The sequence below is a fragment of the Odocoileus virginianus genome, chromosome 16 (assembly GCF_023699985.2).
Source record: "Odocoileus virginianus isolate 20LAN1187 ecotype Illinois chromosome 16, Ovbor_1.2, whole genome shotgun sequence".
In the NCBI taxonomy this organism is placed as follows: domain Eukaryota; kingdom Metazoa; phylum Chordata; class Mammalia; order Artiodactyla; family Cervidae; genus Odocoileus; species Odocoileus virginianus.
Genome location: NC_069689.1, coordinates 21,313,981 through 21,334,597, shown reverse-complemented (window position 1 = coordinate 21,334,597; position 20,617 = coordinate 21,313,981). Strand labels below are relative to the sequence as shown.

The following is a 20,617-nucleotide window of genomic DNA, read 5'->3' as shown; positions in this document are numbered from 1 at the left end:
AGGATGGACTGGTTGGATCTCCTTGCAGTCCAAGGGACTCTCAAGAATCTTCTCCAACACCACAGTTCAGAAGCGTCAATTCTTTGGCACTCAGCTTTCTTTATGGTCCACATCCATACTTTATGGTCTCACATCCATACTTACCTACTGGAAAAACCATAACTTTGTCCAGGCGGACCTTTGTTGGCAAAGTAATGTCTCTGCTCTTTAATATGCTGTCTAGGTTGGTCGTAATTCTTCCAAGGAGCAAGCATCTTTTAATTTCATGACTGCAGCCACCATCTGAAGTGACTTTGGAGCCCAAGAAAATAAAATCTGTGTTCACTGTTTCCCCATCTATTTGCTATGAAATGATGGGACCAGATGCCATGATCTTAGTTTTCTGAATGTTGAGTTTTAAGCCAACTTTTTCACTCTCTCCTTTCACTTTCATCAAGAGGTGTTCTCTTTCTGCCATAAGTGTTGTGTCATTTGCATATCTGAAGTTATTGATATTTCTCCCAGCAGTCTTGATTGCAGCCTGTGCTTCATCCAGTCCAGCATTTCACATGATGTACTCTGCATATAAGTTAAATAAGCAGGGTCACAGTGTACAGCCTTAACGTACTCCTTTCCCGATTTGGAACCAGTCTGTTGCTCCATGTCCAGTTTCAACTGTTGTTTCTTGGCCTGCGTACAGATTTCCCAGGAGGCAGGTCAGGTGTGGTCTGGTATTCCCACCTCTCTAAGAATTTTCCACAGTTTGTTGTGATCCACACAATCAAAGGTTTTGGAATAGTCAATAAAGCAGAAATAGATGTTCTTCTGGAATTCTCTTGCTTTTTCGATGATCCAACGGATGTTGGAAGTTTGATCTCTGGTTCTTTCTGCCTTTTCTAAATCCAGCTTGAACATCTGGAAGTTCACAGTTCACATACTGTTGAAGCCTAGCTTGGAGAATTTTGAGCATTACTTTGCTAGCATGTGAGATCGAGTGCAATTGTGCGGTAGTTTGAACATTGTTTGGCATTGCCTTTCTTTGGGACTGTAATGAAACTGACCTTTTCCAATCCTGTGGCCACTGCTGAGTTTTCCAAATTTGCTGGCATATTGAGTGCAGCACTTTCACAGCATCATCTTTTAGGATTTGAAATAGCTCAACTGAAATTACATCACCTCCACTAGCTTTGTTTGTAGTGATGCTTCCTAAGGCCCACTTCGCATTCCAGGATGTCTGGTTCTAGGTCAGTGACCATAACATCGTGATTATCTGGGTCATGAAGATCTCTCCTGTACAGTTGTTGTGTATTCTTGCCACCTCTTCTTAGTATCTTCTGCTTCTGTTTGGTCCATACCATTCCTGTTGGTCGCTTAGTCATGTCCAAGTCTTTATGACCCCTTGGACTGTAGTCCACCAGGCTCCCCTGTCCATGAAATTCTCCAGGCACGAATACTGAAGTGGGTTGCTGTTCCCTTCTCCAAGTGTCACTGGTAATAGCTATTAAATGTGCACATATGCAGGCTGTTCAGGGAAGTTGAACATGCATGTAAATATCAAGGTCATTTTCAGAGAAATTTTAATTTCTGTATTCTCTTTCAGAGAAATCTGTGTTCAGGTTTATGATTACCTTAAAAAATAAGGCCATCTTTGTATTTCTAAAAAATATTTTAAAAGACTGGTGTTCCAGTCTGGGTTAGCAGTCAGTGCTCAAAAAAAGGAAAAAGAAAATTACAAAATCATTGATTTTAAAGTCAGTTTTGCTTCAAGTGACATTGCTTTTGAAGTTGTAAGTTCCAGGTGAAACCTGTAATACATAGCCCATTAAAATTTTTTATTAAAAATTATATTTTTAATCAATGATTATTAAGTATTTTGAAATTTTTAGTTCTCATTCAGTTTATCACATAGCCAAAGTTTAAATATACTTTATCCTAACTGGTGGCAGGTGTCTTTAGTAAGCATTGTTAATTCAGAAGTACACAAATTATAGAACTGTCAGAATTCAAGGTTGTGCTAGACAAAACCAGTGTCAAAGTCGCTGTCTTTGTTGTGTGATATAGCTCCTTAGGCCCTTCCCATGTGTTAAAAATGATAAACACATAGGTCTTGACCAGCGTCCCCTCAAGCTCTAGCCCACTGTAGTGCAGGGAACAGGCACTTCTTCAGTATCTCAATCAAAAATCCTGGGACTTAATCCTGTTTTGGGTCATGTGATCACCTCTGAACCAGTTATTGGTCAGAGACATCTAGTAAGGTAATTGGCCAGGCCTATATCTCTGAAGCCTCATTTGAACCACATGGACTGAGAAGGAAAGTGCAAGGCAAGCAAATAGAAAAGGTATTTAGCGCTAGGTTTGTCTGCTTGTTTTTTCTTCTAAACAGTGTTCATTTCTACTTGCTTTTGTTTCCCTGAGTGGAAGTAACTTGAAAACCTAAAAAAGTTTTAAGTTTGGCTTCTATGTATTCCAGTGGATTGTTTCTCCTTCCCTCACAGGCTTTTGAATGCTTATGATGAACATCAAACACTCCTAAAAGAGCAGGATTCTTTAAAAAGAAAAGCAGAAAACGGGTATGTAACTTCCTGCTGAATCAGGAAAGGAAGCTTAGAAAAACACAGTTCATAGTGGAAATCCCTTTAAAAATAATTATTACCTTTATATTGTGGTAATTTACTTTTTCCATGATTTGAAATAAAGTTTCCATTTTTACCTTTTAGATCAGAAGAACCAGAGGAAAAGAAAGCTCACACAGAAGATACAACTTCATCATCTACACAGATGATTGATGGTGATTTGCAGGCAAATCAAGCTGCGTATAATTACAGTGCCTGGTATCAGGTAAGTTTACATAATTATAATTGATTTTTTTGGTTAATAGATGTTACTCAAAATTATATATATAAATTAGGGTAGTCTTTTTTTCCTTCTTTAGGGTAAAAAAAACCTCTTTACTTTTGATCTGTGTGTAAATACATTGTCTTTTATGATTAAGACTTGGAATTTCAGCAGTGAACACATGCTTGTTTTATTTATTTTTTAAATGAAAACCATTTTTATCTTTAAAACTGCTACATAATTGCTTATTTTCTTTAAATAGAAACCTGCCTTAATTAAACTTTTATATATGGAACCCAGTTATAGCTCTTGTATGCTGATACATTTGCTTTTTCTTTTCAGTACAATTATCAGAATCCTTGGAATTATGGACAGTATTATCCTCCTCCTCCAACCTGATAAGAAAATCAAGTATCAGATGGAGTGTGTGAAAAGTGTGAAATTATTTTTTTTTAATGAGGGATGTAAACATAGTACAAGCTTGTTGTATTTGATAACTTGTCTTCCCTGTTTCTGTGTAACATGATTTGTTTAGTAATAGGGGAAAATGTCACTTAGTAGCTTACCACAGATACTATTTCCTACCATTTATAAAATTTACTTTTTATTGGAGAACTATTTTTTTTATTTTTTGCATTAAGTGGTCTAGAATTCTTTTGCAATGCATTTGCAACAGAGTTTTGTAGCCTTAAGGGTAGGAAAAAAAACTGACTGCAGATCATGTCAGTGTAGTACAAGATTCTGAAAACACATAAGGGCTGGTTATTAAGGATTTACCTCCTCTTTAAAAAAAAAAATGGTTTTTTAACCTTTGCTGACAAGATACTGTCTGTGTGTTTTGATTATACTTGTGAATTTGGATCTAACAGCAGAAACAATTCCTGTTAAAATATTGTCTTGGAATAGAGATAATAAATGAGGAAATGGAAATCTTTGCATCCCTTTGAAAAAATGAAAATCATATCAAAACTATGTTGTTTTGGGAGACTTTGTATTTGGAATATTCATGTTAAACTTGTGAGCAAGCTTTCATTTTGATCAAACTGATCATCTTCATTTTTGTAATAAAACTGAAGACTCATCCAATAATTGTTACGGATTTATTCGGGGGGAAATCACTTAAAAATTTATATTCACCATGCTTAGTGGTTTAATATTAAATTTATATTCACCATGATTCTGAAGTATACTTCTCTCTAATCTTCTTGACAGAATTTCTTAAGTTTTGTAGCTTTTTGCTTCTTCTCAGTCTCTATGCTTTTGCCTGCCTTATACAGAAACACTTAAATATTTTAAGATGAGTATCTCTGGCAAGGCTGTCCAGACAAATTTAGTGTTACTCCCTTGGTTTGGTGAACTCTTAGTACTGGTTAACCTAATCAGAACATTAATACATTTATACCACACAAATCAAGACATTGGATACATTTTTATTGAGCCTTTTAGTTTACAACATGAGGTAAAAGGCAAATCAGTTCTCTTTAAGTGATATTTTACACAACTGTAGTAAAATATTTTAAAGTTCAAGGGTTTATAATGGATTACATTTCTTAAAAGTTGAGGGATCAAGTAAACATGTTCTAACTTGAATTTTCCAGTTGACTCTTATCTTAACAATAGTAACCAGCTCTAATTAGATAAGTTTCTTCACGGCCATGTTTTATTGTTGATGATTTCTTAACTATTTCAGTCAATATCCACTAATTCCACTTCAAAAGTAAGTTTTGCATTTGGTGGAATTCTGTTGAAGAAGTTAAGGTAAATTTGATAAAAGTTGTCTCTTTCCTCACTCCCAATAACCTTCATCTAAAATTAGAATTTTAGATATTGGTAATTAACTGCACAGGGAGGGCTTTATAGTTGACTCAGGGGCTAGTACATACAAACCGAGAGGTTCCTAAAATTATTTTTGAATGAAGGTCAAAACCTGACAAGAGAAGTTGACTAGATAAATTGAGCTTGAACTAGGATCTTCCTGTGTCACTAGGTACTCCCAGCTTAGCCACTACTTTATGAAGACTGCTACTCGGTACCTCCCATCCAGCCCCAAAAAGTGATTTCAGTTTAGCTAGGTGTGTTAAGTTATACTAAAGTTCATATGAGGTAGTACCTGATAGTTGCTGTGAATTTTCAGATGTTGGGTTCAGGAAGAGTGATTTTTATCTAACTGATCTTGAGATACTTCACATGAGACTGTGGGAGCTGCAGCTGGCTGTGGGATTTTGATAGGTTGAGAAGGCTATTGTATTCCCAAGTAACTATATTAATAACTGAGAAGACTAAAAAGGACTTCCAATTCCCTCCTCCCCTAAACTTACTCTCACTGGTCTAACTTTTCCATTGGGAATGGAACCAACAACTAAACTACCTTCCCACTTAGCTACTGGGTTGTTCTGCTTGTAACAGATTGGAATCATGGCTCTTCTCTTTTATTAATGTTCACACTGATGTTGGACCATGGTCTCCTTCATTTCACAACTGGTAATCCCCAACATGTTTTCCATTGCTAAGCTCTGAGAACCCAGTTCAATTGCCTGAAATTATACAGTTCCATGAAAATCACCATGAGTCATATTTGAATCCTACAATTTGCTACAGTTGTTTATATTGAGCATCTTACTCCTTGAAATTTTTCAAACATTAATAGTAGCTTTTCAAAGATAGAAACTTAAATCTCAGTTTAGGTCTTGAAAATTAAGAGCTTAAATAGGAAGGGGAAAAGAGATTCTAGAATCCCTATAACAGTGGAAAACACTGTCTGTATTGGAGGTGTGTTGACACAAAAGCATATAAATATCTGAAGACTGGTCTGGACATGTTCTCTCTTCTAGAGGTTAATAACCTAGATAGCATCTTGCATGCCTTCAAGTGATCTTCAACTGTGTTTTCTTTTAATTACTAAGAAAAAAAGGATACTTGGCATCAGGCTGTCCTTTCTTTCCATAAGCCCATTCTGGTTCAATCTCCAGTCGAGCCTTTTCTCCTTTACTCATAGTCAAGAGTGCTTCATCCCACTACAGATGAGAACATCAAATTAAAACTAATGATACTTCACAAAAAAATACATGCAAAACCAGAAGAAAGGCAAGATTACATACAAAGCATTCTGTTACAGGACTTCATTATGTCCTAAGGTAATGTCCTTGAGTGAGTCCCTAAATCTTTGTCCTTCATTGTCTCAATGGAAAAAAAAAATTTTAAGGACATATTAAACAGTTTTTTAGTATAAATACTTCTTGAAAATGACATAATGTCATTTTGTACGAATTTGGATCTTAGGCCAAATTACCAAAAACAAATCAACATAATGGAAGGATATAGAATGTATTCACTTATATACTCTGTTGAAATGTAACAATTATATAAGCTCAAATGATACAGATTTGTCACATACTAGAAGTTAAGAATTTAGTTGAACAGAACAAACTTACCAGTAAGCACATTAGTTATAGAAACAGAAAAATAGCTCAACTTGATAAATCAACTTGGTATAATCAGGTAGTAGTAAAAAGTGATTTTCAACTAAACCTTTAGTTTCAAGATGTTTTACAATCTATTTTGGACTCTGGATAAGACTGAATAGTATTTTAGGTCTTACCACAGTACAAAGAATAACACATTGAGGGTTCTCGTAACTGCACTTAAATAGGCATTTTTGTTATTAATGTTTGTTCTGAATACAAAGAATTTAGAACAATAAGCAGGCTCTAATATGACAACCTGATTCAGTTGAGGATGATGATCAGCTCTGCTTTTCAATCTCCTTTTGTACAAGGCAATGGTCAGTAGCTCAAACCTAACTTTCCTTTTTCTCAGTTTCCTTCTGTTATTTCTCACACATAAGGGTGGGTAAAGGCATGCTTACATTGGAAAGATCTTTTTTGGTGTTTGAGCAAATTGTGAGAGGTGAGAAGGCTACAGGAAACACTCAAAGGCTTCTGTCAGTACTTCAGTGGATCAGGTATTTTACCTCTCTGAATCATGTATAAGTGGTACAATAGATATGTAACATTTTACAGAAATCATACAGACAAATTCAGAAAACCAAACTTACTTGTCAGTAATTCTGACAATTACTTCATGGAAAAAAATAATAAAAGGGGTAAGCATGGAAGGAAATAATATTTGAGTTTCTATTATATTACATGCTTTAAGTTATACCCATTTAATGTTTTTAACAACCTTGGGGTAGGCTGTACTGTATGAAACCCAGAGAACTTAACTTGTGCCAGATCAGTTAGCAGTGCCGGTGAAGTGAAAGTCGCTCAGCTGTGTCTGACTCTCTGTGACCCCATGGACTACCCAGTCCATGGAATTCTCCAGGCATGAATATTGGAGTGGGTAGCCATTCCGTTCTCCAGGGGATCTTCCCAACCTAGGGATTGAACCCAGGTCTCCCACATTGCAGACGGATTCTTTACCAGCTGAGCCACCAGAGAAGCTCTTGATATGAAACCCCAAAGTTTGTTTTTATTGTCTCCCCAAACCTAATTCATTATGTTATGCCACATGCAGCATGGGCCAGAATATATACTGGTTCATGGCCAGTTTTTACTTACCCCTCTGATAACTTTGCCTATCCCAACCTTAAAACTTAAAGGCTTGGCATTTTTCTTCTTCTTTGAACCTGTAAAACAGATTTTCCTTATAATTAATGATGAAATTAAGTTCCAGTTGAAAAACACAGGGATTTAAGTCTTGCAATTGATTTCAGAACTTACCATGCTATGCATCTGAAAATAAAAATTCAGAAAGCCAATATTCATCAAGAAAATTTTGGATGTAAAAATAACTACAGTCTAAAGGAGGGAGAGGGAAAGGACCTATATTACACCATTAAAATAACACTATTCTGCCTTTTACATTAGAATACAAATGCCTGAATTTGGGGCATTAATAAAGATTAGACTAAGCTTTATTTTTTGCTTTGCAGTGACCAAAAGGTCTTTATTTACATGCAGCCAACACGTAGTGAAGTGAAAACCTCTTACTAGTATTAATAAATTACAAATGCAAAAGACTTCTGGAAAAAATGACAGCCAAAAAAAAGGTACTGCCAACACAAGTGTTTTGCATGTCTTAGAGCCAAAATGATAAGATTACATTTAGACTTACTCGTTTGAATATTAGTATCAAAAACAGTCCCATCTTGTAGTGTTCCTGTATACCAGCAGTGAACAACATCTCCCTTTTTGGGAAAGTTGGTTTTATCTCCTTTTTTAAGAACAGATTTTGTATATTTTGGTGGACCCTAGAAACAAAAAACAGTTGTTAACTCATGTCCTTTTTTTAGAAGGAGGACAAAGAGAATACTTAACACGGCCAACTGTGACCTAAGTCCAGTCAGAGTTTCACATTGGGTAATAAACTATTTTGCCTCTGACTGAGCTCTCAACTTAAAAAATTCACTCTCTCATTTTAAGTCTGTGATGAGAATATTAGTAACTGTTGTTCAGTTGCACAGTCATGCCCAACTCTGTGACCCCATGCACTGCAGCATACCAAGCTTCCCTGTTCCTCACTATCTCCCAGAGTTTGCTCAAATTCATGTCCCTTGAGTCAATGATGCCATCCAACCTCATTCTCTGTTACCCCATAACTAGCATATCTGTAATTTCAAACTTGCAGCTTCTCTGGAAACCAGTGTTCTTTTGATAAGATTAATTATGCATCAAACAATAAAATGAACCAGTTATTCCCAAGGTCAGAAATATTACAAGGACGTCACTGGCAGTCCAGTGTCTAAAACTCCATGCTTCCACTGCAGGGGGCATGGATTCAATCCCTGGGTCAGGAAGATCCCCTGGAGAAGGAAGTGGTAACCCACTCCAGTATTCTTGCCTGGGATAAACCCGTGGACAGAGCAGCCTGGCAGGCTACAGTGCATGGGGTTGCAAAGAGTCAGACATGACTTAGCAACTAAACAACAACAAAGAGCTTTTAGACAAGGTTCTTTGCATTAAGATAAATAAAAGGTAGAGATAAATCTAGGTATCATGAGCTACGAGAACTTCTGACTTACATTAACAGTAAAATGTGGGATGGTAAAAACTCCGGAGAAAGTGATGAGCCCATGACCTGGGCCTTGAAGGGGACACAGAACTGACAAGACAGAAGAAATTGAGAGAAGAAATACACTAAGCAAGAAATAAAAGTATGGACAGTTTACTGACAATGAGCAAACATTTGTGACTCAAGAATATTTCTAAAGTAGTAGTAACTATGGAGCTGGGCAGGAGCCAGACACTGGAAGGTTTTGTAGGCCAGAGATGCAATTCAATAGAAATATGAGTCACTGATTCATGTCAATGTATGACAAAACCCACTGCAATGTTGTAAAGTAATTAGCCTCCAACTAATAAAAAAAATAGAAAGAAATATGAGTCACAAATGTAATCTTAAGTTGTCTAGTTGCCACATTAATATTTCAACATGTAATCAATATTAAAGTATTGAAATATTTCACATTCTTTTTAAAAAATCATACTAAGCTTTGAAATTTCCTATTTTATACTGAAGGCACACTTCAATTCAGAGTGGCTACGAAGTGCTCAGCAGCCACATGTGGTTAATGACTACTCTGGACAATGCAGTTCTAGACAGTATAGAATTACAGAAGATTCTTGAGCAGGGTGAAGTTTGCAAGATATTTTAGAAAGCTTATTACTAGAATAGCTATTTGGGGCTGAATGATGAAGAAAGAGACTGAAGGCAGATTGGTGACTTTTTCCACACTCCACATCTAAGGCCTTGGAATGCCTGAGAATCAAAAAGGAATGGATGCAGATTTGCAAGAGATGTTTGAGAGCCTTAGATCTGAGGGAGACATGAGAAGGAAAAGAAAACCAATTTAGAGAGCTTTTAAGCTGGGAAGACGAGAACAGTTACAACTATTAGTATGTATGTTGATATTTTGGTAAAAGAGAACAAAGGGGTATATAATAAGAAAGGAATAAGACAGAGTTGAGAATTTGTGTGAAAATGTCAAGAAGTTCACATGGGCAATGGATAGGGGATTGAGCAAAGGAAAGTATAAAAGTTGCTGAGTAGCAATGAAACTAGAAAACATGATTAGCTGATTTTAAGAATTTATACTAAGCCAGTAAAAAGTTTTATAATCCTATTTTTCACAAAGCTTGCTCTGCAGTCCCAAAGTATGAAGAGAGAAAGCAAAGACAGCAGGGACCAGCACAATGCTGGCCCAGAGGTTACAGAACCCAGGCACCAGGAAGACAATGAGAGGACATGAAAAAGAGGGCTCATGCTGACCAGTTAAATGAAATGAAAAGAAGTCTTGAAGAAAAGGATATAATTTAGGACTCTCACAAGATCTCTAAATTGTCTCCAACCCTTACAACTTTTCCTTTTAACTCAATCCCTTGATATATTACCTGCCACCTCATACCTCCCTTACTCTAATTTTCTGGAAGATAATCTATGTTTGAATTGCTTTGGTAACCCTTCTAGTAATTATTACACTTCTTTTTACCTTAGTAGCTGCAAAAATTTTGCCCAGTATATAAAACATTTATCAAATTATTGTCACTGATACCAACACTGCTAGGAATGAATGAGCTTAGTTACTAGCAAGATATTATCAAAAGTGGCAAGATAATAATTTAGCTCTACTGAAGCTTTTCTAAGAGCTGTCCTTAGCTCTAGAAAGGCTGTCCATTTGCATAAATAGCTTTATCTGGTTCTTCCAACCTTGTTACCAAAATGTAAAACCTGGGTTGGGAAAGATGAGGCAGATAAACCCACATCCTGCAATGAGGCTCGAATTAATTACTTCCATTGCCAAGGACATCATGTACATTAGAAAAAGGCTAAAAATAATCAAAAGGAAGTTTCTTTCACTCAGTCCAACTTGGCTATAGAATAGGATCTTAAAATAGCTCTGAAAGCTCAGAACTTCTGGCCAGACACAGAGGCAATGTAAAATACAAAGTTAGAGGTACTTCACAGGAAAGGCTTACTAACTGTAAACCATTGGTTCTTAGGGTTTTTTTCTTACTGAGTACACCAAAGGGAGAAAACACATTCCAAATCAGTGTTTGGCTCACTGAAAGTGGCCATACTCAGCCCCATCTTATTATGAGAAACCAGTGCTGTAAAGCAAATACTTTTTCTCATTCACCTGAGAAATAAAGTAAGCATACATTATATACAAACCTCATCCAGAGTCTCTTCAGACTTGGTTTCTTTGGGTTTATCTTCATTAAGCTTCACATTTTTCACCTGTTCAGACACTTTACTTATACTTTCAGTACCCTTAAAACGCTGTAAGGAAAATGATCTGGTGTTTATCAGATTCATTCTGGCTAAAAACAAAACTCTTACGGTAAGCATTTTAATCAACAAATTATGTATCTCAAATTATCTCACAAAATAAATTCTGAAATGAGACCCATAACCTTTAGAAAGACCAACTCAAACTCAGAGATATGAACACTATTCAATTAATTCTTTAATTTGTGTGTGTGTGTGTGAAAGGTGGTCATTTCATTTCATAGTTAACACGTATCAGGAAGAATTTCTTGAAATCTGCTTTTTTAAAGGCTCAGCCTAGATCTAACCAAGACTTTAAATTAATTAATGAAATGCAGCTGATTTTACATTTATAACTTTTCAGCATCCTTAAGGATTTGCTGACTTAATTTAAGCTTCCAGAGAATTATTTTTAAAAAATCTGTTCTCATTCAAAATATCAAAACATCCCACCATATGGCAGATTAGCCATGCTAAATTTGACAATCCATTTATGATTATAGTTAAGAAAAAGTGCAAGTGGAAAAACATCAACATAATCTGCAAGTAAATGCATTTAAAACTTCTTCTGGGAATAAAATATCTAAAGTGATATTGATAATAAAATGTAATAGTACTCACCTTACTTTCGAAAAGATGGTTATAGGCTGTAACCAAATGGTCCTTGTTAGCTGTCTTGGCCACATTTTTAATGTTTCCTAGTAATTTATGTTCTGCAAGAAACTGTAAAGAAAAAATTTTGGTTAGTCAAAATAATTTCCCTCAGTAATTAACCTCCAACTAATAAAAATAAATGGAAAAAAATAATAATTATTTCCCTCATGTAAGAGAAGGGTATAAAACTAGAAAATGAATTTTTATGTTAGAAATTATCAAGCAAGTAAGTTTTCAATCATACTACTAATGATAAATGAAACATTTTATTTTATACTCTGTGTGCATGTGTTAGTCACTCGCTCCATCATGTCCAACTGTCTGCAACCCCATGGACTGTAGCATGCCAGACTCTTCCATCCATGGAATTCTTCAGGCAAGGATACTAGAGTGGGTTGTCATTACCCTTCTCGCGGGGATCTTCCCAACTCAGGGATCGAACCCATGTCTCCTGCATTTCAAGTGGATTCTTTACTATCTGAGCTATCAGGGAAGCCCAATGATAAATGAAACATTATATTTACACTCTACTTCGTAACGAAAACAAGATTTAAGGAAGGTTAAAAAAAAAATACTGTGTACATATGAGCACACTTTAACAGCAAGCACATTTTGGTAACTGGGCAAAGCTACTTCCAGCAGGATGTTACTCGGCCCTGCCCTGGGAGCCTCCAGTCATGTTGGGTTTAGCTATCTTGGCATATATGTAACCCAGTCTTGGCATAACCAAAAGCACTGTTAACACAACGCTGGATACATAGTGTTTGTATAGGCTGTGGTGTCAGACCATTTAGGTTAAAATCCTAGCTGATTTTAGACAAGGGATTAAGCCGTCTCAAGGCTGTTTCTACATCACGTTGAAAGATCAATAACAGCATCCTCCGTCAGAGGCTTCTTGTAAAGATAAATGTAGTAATCCATTTTCAGTCACACAGAATAACTCAATACATATTACCTATTTGACTTATAAAATAATGTATTTAATCTAACAACTCCATTTCTCTCAAATATAAGACTGAGTTGTCAGATGAACACCAAAATACCACTACTGAAATATCAGATCCATGTACCTTCATCTTGAAATCGTGTATTTTATCTACTCTATTATTTCAGTGAAATATGAACTGGCTTGAGAAAATAATTCCACTAAAATGGTACCATAGTATAAAATGGTATCTCTGAGGCATGTTCTTTTTATTTCACCCTTGTTTCCCCAGACAGTATAGTTCCTGCTGTACATGTTGTAAAGTATTTGCAGATGTCAGGATTATCAGGAGTATGAAGCAAGAGGGAGAGTAACTCGATCAATACCTCTCCTTCAAAAACCTGCAAAATTATAAACTACAAGCTTCTCAAAAGAGCCCAGATGCAATTTTTCTAAATGAAGTTTAGAAATTAAGTTAAAAATGGCTGGGATACTACATTTAGACTGTGGCTTTCACTTTCCCCATGTGGGAGACGCTGAGGGCACACAAATTTGTACAGTCGTTCAGCAATTTAAGATATCTCTGCTAAGTCGTTTCAGTCCTTTCAGACTCTTTCCAACCCTATGGACTGTAGCCCGCCAGGCTCCTCCGTCCATGGTTATTCTTCAGGCTAGAATACTGGAGTGGGTTGCCATTTATTCCTTCAGGGCATCTTCCTGACCCAGGGATCGAGAACCCGCGTCTCTTAGGTCTACTGCGTTGAAAAGCGAGTTCTAATTTAAAATATGAATGATATTAATTTCCGAAGGAAAAAAAGCCGTCTGACAAAAATAACTTTTGACTAGAGGATGGTTAAAATGGAGACTGTGATGAAAAATGCGGGGCGTAAAAGTGTGAAGAATGTCAAATAGATTTCTTAGATTATAACAATAGGAGACCACTGAACACAAAATACGCAAATAACTCCCCTAAACGTAAGAGTGAAAAGGTCATTTGAAGCGTCGATATTTTAAGTTAATCCGCAAACTACACGTTGTTAAAAAAAAAAAATTTACACTTTTTAATGTTCAGTGTTCGGGAATCGATGAGAAAGGCAAATCGCAATCCGAAATCTTTTCCCTAGTAATATACACTCCCCTTCAGGGATCTCAACCAAGCCTTCAGTCCTTGGGCTCCCATCTCAACCCCCAATATCTCCTGGGTTCCTTCTGTTTCACGGCCTCCACCCTCACTCAAGGATGTCAATAAGGTTCTAAATCTCCGATTGCTGCGTGCCCCAAAAGATAAAGCTGCTCCACTCGCCCAAGCAAGGCCGACCTGGGGGGCGGGAGCGCGTCTCGGGAGCGCACGCGGGGCCGCTTCGGCCTTCAGGCCGCGGGCCGCTGGAGAGCGAGGGCGGGGGCACGGAGGAATATGGAATGTATGGGCATCTACGGGGGGGTGAAGTGTCCCTCAGCCGCACCAGCCCGGCCGCCCCGCCAACTCCGGTACCGAATCTGAACCGTGATCCTGCAGAAACTTGATAATGTCCTTCTTGGGGAGCTGCTCGCTGCGCAGCTGCTCCACGGTCCAGGCCCGCTGCGGAACGGCCGCCGCCATCTTCCCCCGCTGCCTCCGCTTTACTGAGCCGGCCCGCCTGGCTTCGGCATCGCCCCGCCCCAGGGGCGTGGCGCGAGCGCCACTCGGAGCTCGAGGGGGCTGGGTCACCGCGATACCCCACAGGATTGGGGCCAGTTTTGAGTGACGTCAACGCTCTGCTCTGCGGGCCTCTTTGTTAAGTCCGGGGTAAAACCTGCTGAGGTGGCCCTGAAGACTGACTCCGCGTTTTGGGACTCTTGTGAGGCGACGACCGCCGGTGGTAGCGATTGTTTACCACCCATTATCCACATTTGTATATTACCGACAAGCTGCTGTGCATTTAAAGTCGATAATCTGTTTGAAGAAAACAACAGTATTCAGTCGTCTAATATTATTTTGCCTAGTTCTACCCTAAAAATTCACACCTGAATAGGCTCAGTCCTTGTCCATCAGAACAACCTATATCCTACCACTTCCCTTTTAAAACTCACACAAATGAAACTAGAATAGCAGCCTGTTCTCTTTCCCTTCCCAAATACAAACACACGATAGTTTGTCTAAAAGCAAGTCCAGACACTTGACCAAATAAAACAAAGTAGAGTAGCTACACGCAAGGTGATGCTTGCTGATGGTGGTGATGAGGGGGTGACATTATTAGTGGTCCAGAAAACCTCATGATGAGTGTGTACTTTTCCTCAAAACACAAGGAAACAAATCTACAGAGGTTACTCAAAGTCGCTAGGTTTAGAGAGGAGAAATCCGGAATTGTATCCAAGTTTGGAGGTAGAATGCTATCGCTAGAGGAGAAAAATATCTCCCAGACGCTGATTTTACTGCTCTATATCGTTTATGAAGATGTAATGATGGAGCAACAGGACACTTTTTTTCCTTTGGAATTTTCCAACGAATATCACGACCAAACCATTTACTTCCCTTTAAACAATAAAAATATTAAGATAGGAGGTTGCTGCTCCTGAAAAAGCTGGCATTTTGTTTTCTCAGTCTGCATAAAGAAATGAGGTGTTATTTAATTTTGTCTAAACACGTTTGTTTTTACCTCATCTACCAATTTAAAAACAGCCAACAACAAGGAATAAGGCACGTTAGACGCTCAGTAACGTTAAGTTAAAAAAGGCGGGGGGGTGGGGAGGTATGCATTGTTTCGGAACCTCAAGGTTATTTCAGTTCAGTTCAGTTCAGTTCTCTCGCTCAGTCGTGTCCGACTCTTTGCGACACCATGCACTGCAGCAAGCCAGGCTTCCCTGTCCATCACCATCTCCCTTATTTACTATATCATTTTAAGCAATATCACTTTACCCATGACGCCAGGACATATAATCACTTATTGGAAATGGAACCCAAATTTAGAGTCGGTAAAAAAAATTGACAAGGGGACGAAATTTAGAGTAACTCCACGGTAATGCGCATGCGTCTCCTAGAGGACCGCGGGGTTTCCGGGAGGACCGCCAATCATCTTCCCCACGCAAACTCAGTGGCCGCACTTTCAACAGGATAAACTGGCCTCAGTCCCGCCCACTGGTTCCTCTGTGTTTTTTACGCGAAGGTAACCGATGGGGATTGGAACGGAGGCTGTTGAGCTGCCGCAGTTGCTGGCGTCTGAGGGTAGCCTTCGGTGGTCGTCGGCCTAATGAGCGGACGGCAAAAAACGCTTTTCCAGACGTGGGGCTCAAAAGTTTCTCGGCCCACTGGGGCTCCGAGTTGCAACTCTGGAACTGAGCGGCCTCAGAGCACAGGCATCTCCAGGGCGCGTTTTCCTGCAGTGGCAGAGGCCGCCGAGGTTGAGCCCGAATCAGACGATGATGTGTTGCTGGTCGCGGTGTACGAAGCAGAGAGGCAGCTGAGTCTAGAGAATGGCGGGTTCTGCACCTCAGCGGGCGCCCTGTGGATTTACCCTACTAATTGCCCAGTGCGAGACTACCAGCTGCACATCGCCAGGACCGCCCTCTTCTGCAACACGCTGGTCTGTCTGCCCACCGGGTTGGGAAAGACCTTTATTGCCGCTGTGGTCATGTACAATTTCTACCGCTGGTTCCCTTCTGGCAAGGTGGTTTTCATGGCCCCCACGAAACCCCTGGTGACACAGCAGATCGAGGCTTGCTACCGGGTGATGGGTATCCCGCAGTCCCACATGGCCGAAATGACAGGTATCTTAGAAACAGTGGACTAACTTGAAATTAAGAGCTGGGCACCCAAGGGAAAGCTCGTATTCTGATGGAACTAGCGCCAAAGGAATTCCGGACCCATGTGGAATAGACCCCAGATCACAGTATGCTTATTTTACCTCTTCTTTCTTGAAACATCATCTCCTTGTAGCAAGTCCAGCTCTAATAGGGTTGCTTTATTCAATCTTCAGAGAATTTCTGTAGCTTGTCAAAGCATTTTGAAGTGGTTATGTGTGTATACCCCATTGGTAAGTGAAAGCGAGGTTTTCTGCCTTTCTTGCTCAGAAGGATTTCCCAGGTGAAGAATTTTCTTCTCTTCAAGTATTATGTCATTTTACAAGGCTTCTCTAAAGGTAGTCTAGTTGTGATTTTTGGTAAAAGCTGGCGTTGACATCTGGACCACAACAAAGCTTTAAAATGTTGCTTTCTCCTATTTGTCAAGTTAGCACCTTGGAAGCAGATCACCAATACAGGAATGCATGCTGAAAATAGACCAAGCTCTTTATATTTTACAGGTAACAGTCTGAAGTTTAGAATGTGTGATGTCACTTTTTTTTTTTTTTTTTTTTTTACAGGATCTACTCAAGCTTTCACCAGGAAGGAAATCTGGGGCAGTAAGAGGGTTCTTTTTCTGACGCCTCAAGTCATGGTAAATGATCTTTCTAGAGGAGCTTGCCCAGCTGCTGAAATAAAGTGTCTAGTTATCGATGAAGCTCATAAAGCCCTTGGAAATTATGCTTATTGCCAGGTAATCTTGTTAAAAAGTATTTTATAGTGTAAAATATTGTTGTAGAGCATTTGGGGGAATAAATTTTAATGATGGAAGTTACTGATGGCATTATTATGAAAAGCTTTATACCGATTATCTCAACAGATGGTGATAGAAATACTTTGCTTCATCCATTGAAATCAGTGTCTCTGCTGGTTTCTTTCTTTTTTTTTTTTTAACTTTAACAAGACCATTAGTGTCAGATGTAGATGATAAGAATCTCCTTGATCCAAAGTAGGGTATGGATGGAGACTTGAGACTAAGATAGTAGTCAAAAGACTGTTAGTGGATACACATTGTTATTCCCTGTCAGGTAAAATAGTAACTCAGAGTTATTGTTTTGAGAAATGAATGACATGATATATGTAACATACCTACACTGCCTTCCAGTTAAGTTCTATGGGAATATAAAGTACAAAAGTGAGGAGGTGGGATATAGCTGGAGAGGCACTTAACATCAGGTCATGAAGGCATTTGTATTCTATGCTAAGCAGTTTGAATGCCCTTTGTAGTTCATAGGGGATATAGATGGTAGAGACTAACTGAAAAATGTTTAACTAGGGTGATACTTAGGCCTTCAGAAGCATCACTACAAACAAAGCTAGTGGAGGTGATGGAATTTTCAATTCAGTTCAATTCAGTCACTCAGTCGTGTCCGACTCTTTGCAACCCCATGAATCACAGCATGCCAGGCCTCGCTGTCCATCACCAACTCCCAGAGTCCACCCAAACCCATGTCCATCGAGTCGGTGATGCCATCCAACCATCTCATCCTCTGTCGTCCCCTTCTCCTCTTGCCCTCAATCTTCCCCAGCATCAGGGTCTTTTCAAATGAGTCAGCTCTTTGCATCAGGTGGCCAAAGGATTGAGTTTCAGCTTCAACATCAGTCCTTCCAATGAACACCCAGAACTGATCTCCTTTAGGATGGACTGGTTGGATCTCCTTGCAGTCCAAGGGACTCTCAAAAGTCTTCTCCAACACCACAGTTCAAAAGCATCAATCTTCTGCCCTCAGCTTTCTTTATAGTCCAACTCTCACATCCATACCTGACCACTGGAAAAACCATAGCCTTGACTAGACGCTATTTCAAATCCTAAAAGATGATGCTGTGAAAGTGCTGCACTCAATATGCCAGCAAATTTAGAAAACTCAGCAGTAGCCACAGGACTGGAAAGGGTCAGTTTTCATTCCAGTCCCAAAAAAAGGCAATGCCAAGGAATGTTCAAACTACCACACAATTGTACTCATCTCACACACTAGCAAAGTAATGCTCAAAATTCTCCAAGCTAGGCTTCAATAGTACATGAACCAAGAACTTCCAGTTGTTCAAGCTGGATATAGAAAAGGCAGAGGAACCAGAGATCAAATTGCCATCATCTGTTGGATCATAGAAAAAGCAAAAGAGTTGCTTTTTTGACTGCCTCTTTTTTATCTACCTCTGCTTTATTGACTATGCCAAAGCCTTTGACTGTGTGGATCACAGCAAACTGTGTGGAAAATTCTTCAAGAGATGGGAACACCAGACCTCCTTACCTGCCTCCTGAGAAATCTGTATGCAGGTCAAGAAGCAACAGTTAGAACCGGACATGAAACAACAAACTGGTTCCCGATTGGGAAAGGAGTACGTCAAGGCTGTATATTGTCACCCTGCTTATTTAACTTATATGCAGAATACATCATGAGAAACGCTGGGCTGGAAGAAGCACAAGCTGGACTCAAGATTGCCAGGAGAAATATCAATAACCTCAGATATGCAAATGACACAACACTTATGGCAGAAAACGAAGAGGAACTAAAGGGACTCTTGTTGAAAGTGAAAGAGGAAAGTGAAAAAGTTGGCCTAGAACTCAACATTCAAAAAACAAAGATCATAGCATCCAGTGCCATCACTTTATGGCAAATAGGTGGGGAAACAATCGAAACAGTGACAGACTTTATTTTCTTGGGCTCTAAAATCACTGCAGATGGTGACTGCAACCATGAAGTTAAAAGATGCTTGCTCCTTGGAAGAAAAGCTATGACCAACCTAGACGGTATATTAAAAAACAGAGACATTCCTTTGCCAGCAAAAGTCTGTCTAGTCAAAGCTATGGTTTGTCCAGTAGTCATGTATGGATGTGAGAGTTGGACCATAAAGAATTCTGAGTGCCCAAGAATTGATTCTTTTGAACTGTGGTGTTGGAGAAGACTCTTGAGAGTCCCTTGGACTGCAAGATCCAACCAGTCCATCCTAAAGGAAATCAGTCCTGAATATTCATTGGAAGGACTGATGCTGAAGCTGATGTTCCAATACTGTTGGCCACCTGATGTAAAGAACTGTCTCCTTGGAGAAGACCCTGATGCTGGGAAAGATTGAAGGGGGGAGGAAAAGGGGATGACCGAGGATGAGATGGTTGGATGGTATCACCGACTCAATGGACATGAGTTTGAGCAGGCTCCGGAAGTTGGTGATGGATAGGGGAGCCTGGTGTGCTGCAGTCCATGGGGTCACAAAGAGTTGGACACAACTGAGCGACTGAACTGGGGTGATACTTCAGTTTTAAAAGAGATTAGAGGAGAGAAGAGTAAAGGCAGGGAGTACAGTGAGGGATCAGGGGAATTTAAGATGACTCCCAGGCTTCGAACTTGGAAGATTGTCAGGAGGGTGATGCAGTTAGTCAAATGGAGTTCTGGAAGCAGAGAACATCTGAGGTACTGTGGAAGGAGTGAGTGCAGTTTTAGATTGTTGGATTTGAGGTGTGTGTGAGGAATTTAGGAATAGATATTCAGTAAGGAGTGGGTGACAGAAGTACAGATCTCAATGGAAAGTTCTGAGGTAGAGATACAGATTTGGAAACCATCAACATACAGGTGATAGGTAATTAAAATAGTAATAGCTGGTGATACTAGGGAGAGGGAGTCGAGTCAGCATAGAGAGAAAGTTGATTTTACTTAGTGCGGAGAGATGAATTTTACTGACAGTTTGTGATTTTGTAAAGCAGTTTTTGGGGGAACTTTGAGTATTATATATCTGTATTTTCTTCTTGAGAATTGTCATGTTAGAGTTGATGTCAGCCAGGAAATGGATACATTTTTCCATTCATGTCTTTCCAAGTTAAATTAATACCCAATGTGTTAAAAGTTTCTGCTTGGGGAGGGGCATTTATAAAATTTTATTCTAACTGTATGGAATTCATTTGTACATTTAGCTCATATTTATGCTCAGTCTCTCAGTTGTGTCCAATTCTTTGCAACCCCACAGACTGTAGCCCACCAGGCTCCTCTGTCCATGGGATTCTCCCAGGCAAGAATACTGGAGTGGGTTGCCATTTCCTCCTCCAGGGGATCTTCATGACCCAGGGATCGAACCCAAGTCACTTGCATGTCCTGCATTTGCAGGCAGATTCTTTACCACTGAGCCACCTGCGTAGCCAAGGCTTATATA

At 39.2% G+C, this 20,617-nt stretch overlaps 3 protein-coding genes across 16 annotated transcripts in view; 2 read left to right on the top strand and 1 right to left on the bottom strand.

Annotated features, from left to right (window-relative positions):
- Window positions 1-3,903, top strand: part of PRPF39 (pre-mRNA processing factor 39) — a 34,896-nt gene extending 30,993 nt beyond the window's left edge. For all 6 annotated transcript variants that reach the window (XM_020881400.2, XM_020881401.2, XM_070477989.1 and 3 more), the window contains 3 exons: window positions 2,475-2,549; window positions 2,697-2,817; window positions 3,157-3,903. In XM_020881400.2, coding sequence (XP_020737059.1) covers window positions 2,475-2,549; window positions 2,697-2,817; window positions 3,157-3,213 — 253 coding nt within the window. In that variant the 3' untranslated portion in view covers window positions 3,214-3,903. The remainder of the gene's footprint in view (window positions 1-2,474; window positions 2,550-2,696; window positions 2,818-3,156) is intronic.
- A 321-nt stretch (window positions 3,904-4,224) lies between these two features.
- Window positions 4,225-14,325, bottom strand: FKBP3 (FKBP prolyl isomerase 3). Its single transcript, XM_020881404.2, has 7 exons — window positions 14,154-14,325; window positions 11,704-11,805; window positions 10,987-11,094; window positions 7,930-8,065; window positions 7,374-7,441; window positions 5,731-5,828; window positions 4,225-4,555 (listed from the first exon to the last, which is right to left on the bottom strand). Exons 1-7 carry the CDS (start codon window positions 14,259-14,261, stop codon window positions 4,501-4,503), a joined length of 675 nt encoding a protein of 224 aa, XP_020737063.1. The 5' UTR covers window positions 14,262-14,325; the 3' UTR covers window positions 4,225-4,500.
- A 1,372-nt stretch (window positions 14,326-15,697) lies between these two features.
- The window catches only part of FANCM (FA complementation group M), a 98,480-nt gene continuing 93,560 nt past the window's right edge, over window positions 15,698-20,617 (top strand). For 4 of the 9 annotated variants that reach the window (XR_011491794.1, XR_011491795.1, XM_070477986.1 and 1 more), the window contains exons 1-2: window positions 15,702-16,405; window positions 16,999-17,171. Coding sequence is in view for 5 of the 9 variants with exons in the window: in XM_070477986.1 (XP_070334087.1) it covers window positions 15,889-16,405; window positions 16,999-17,171 (690 nt within the window). In the remaining 4 variants the exon portion in view is untranslated. Of the gene's footprint in view, window positions 16,406-16,998; window positions 17,172-20,617 lie in introns of all 9 variants that reach the window. The other 5 variants (XR_011491796.1, XM_020881444.2, XM_020881442.2 and 2 more) reach the window with 3 other exon arrangements.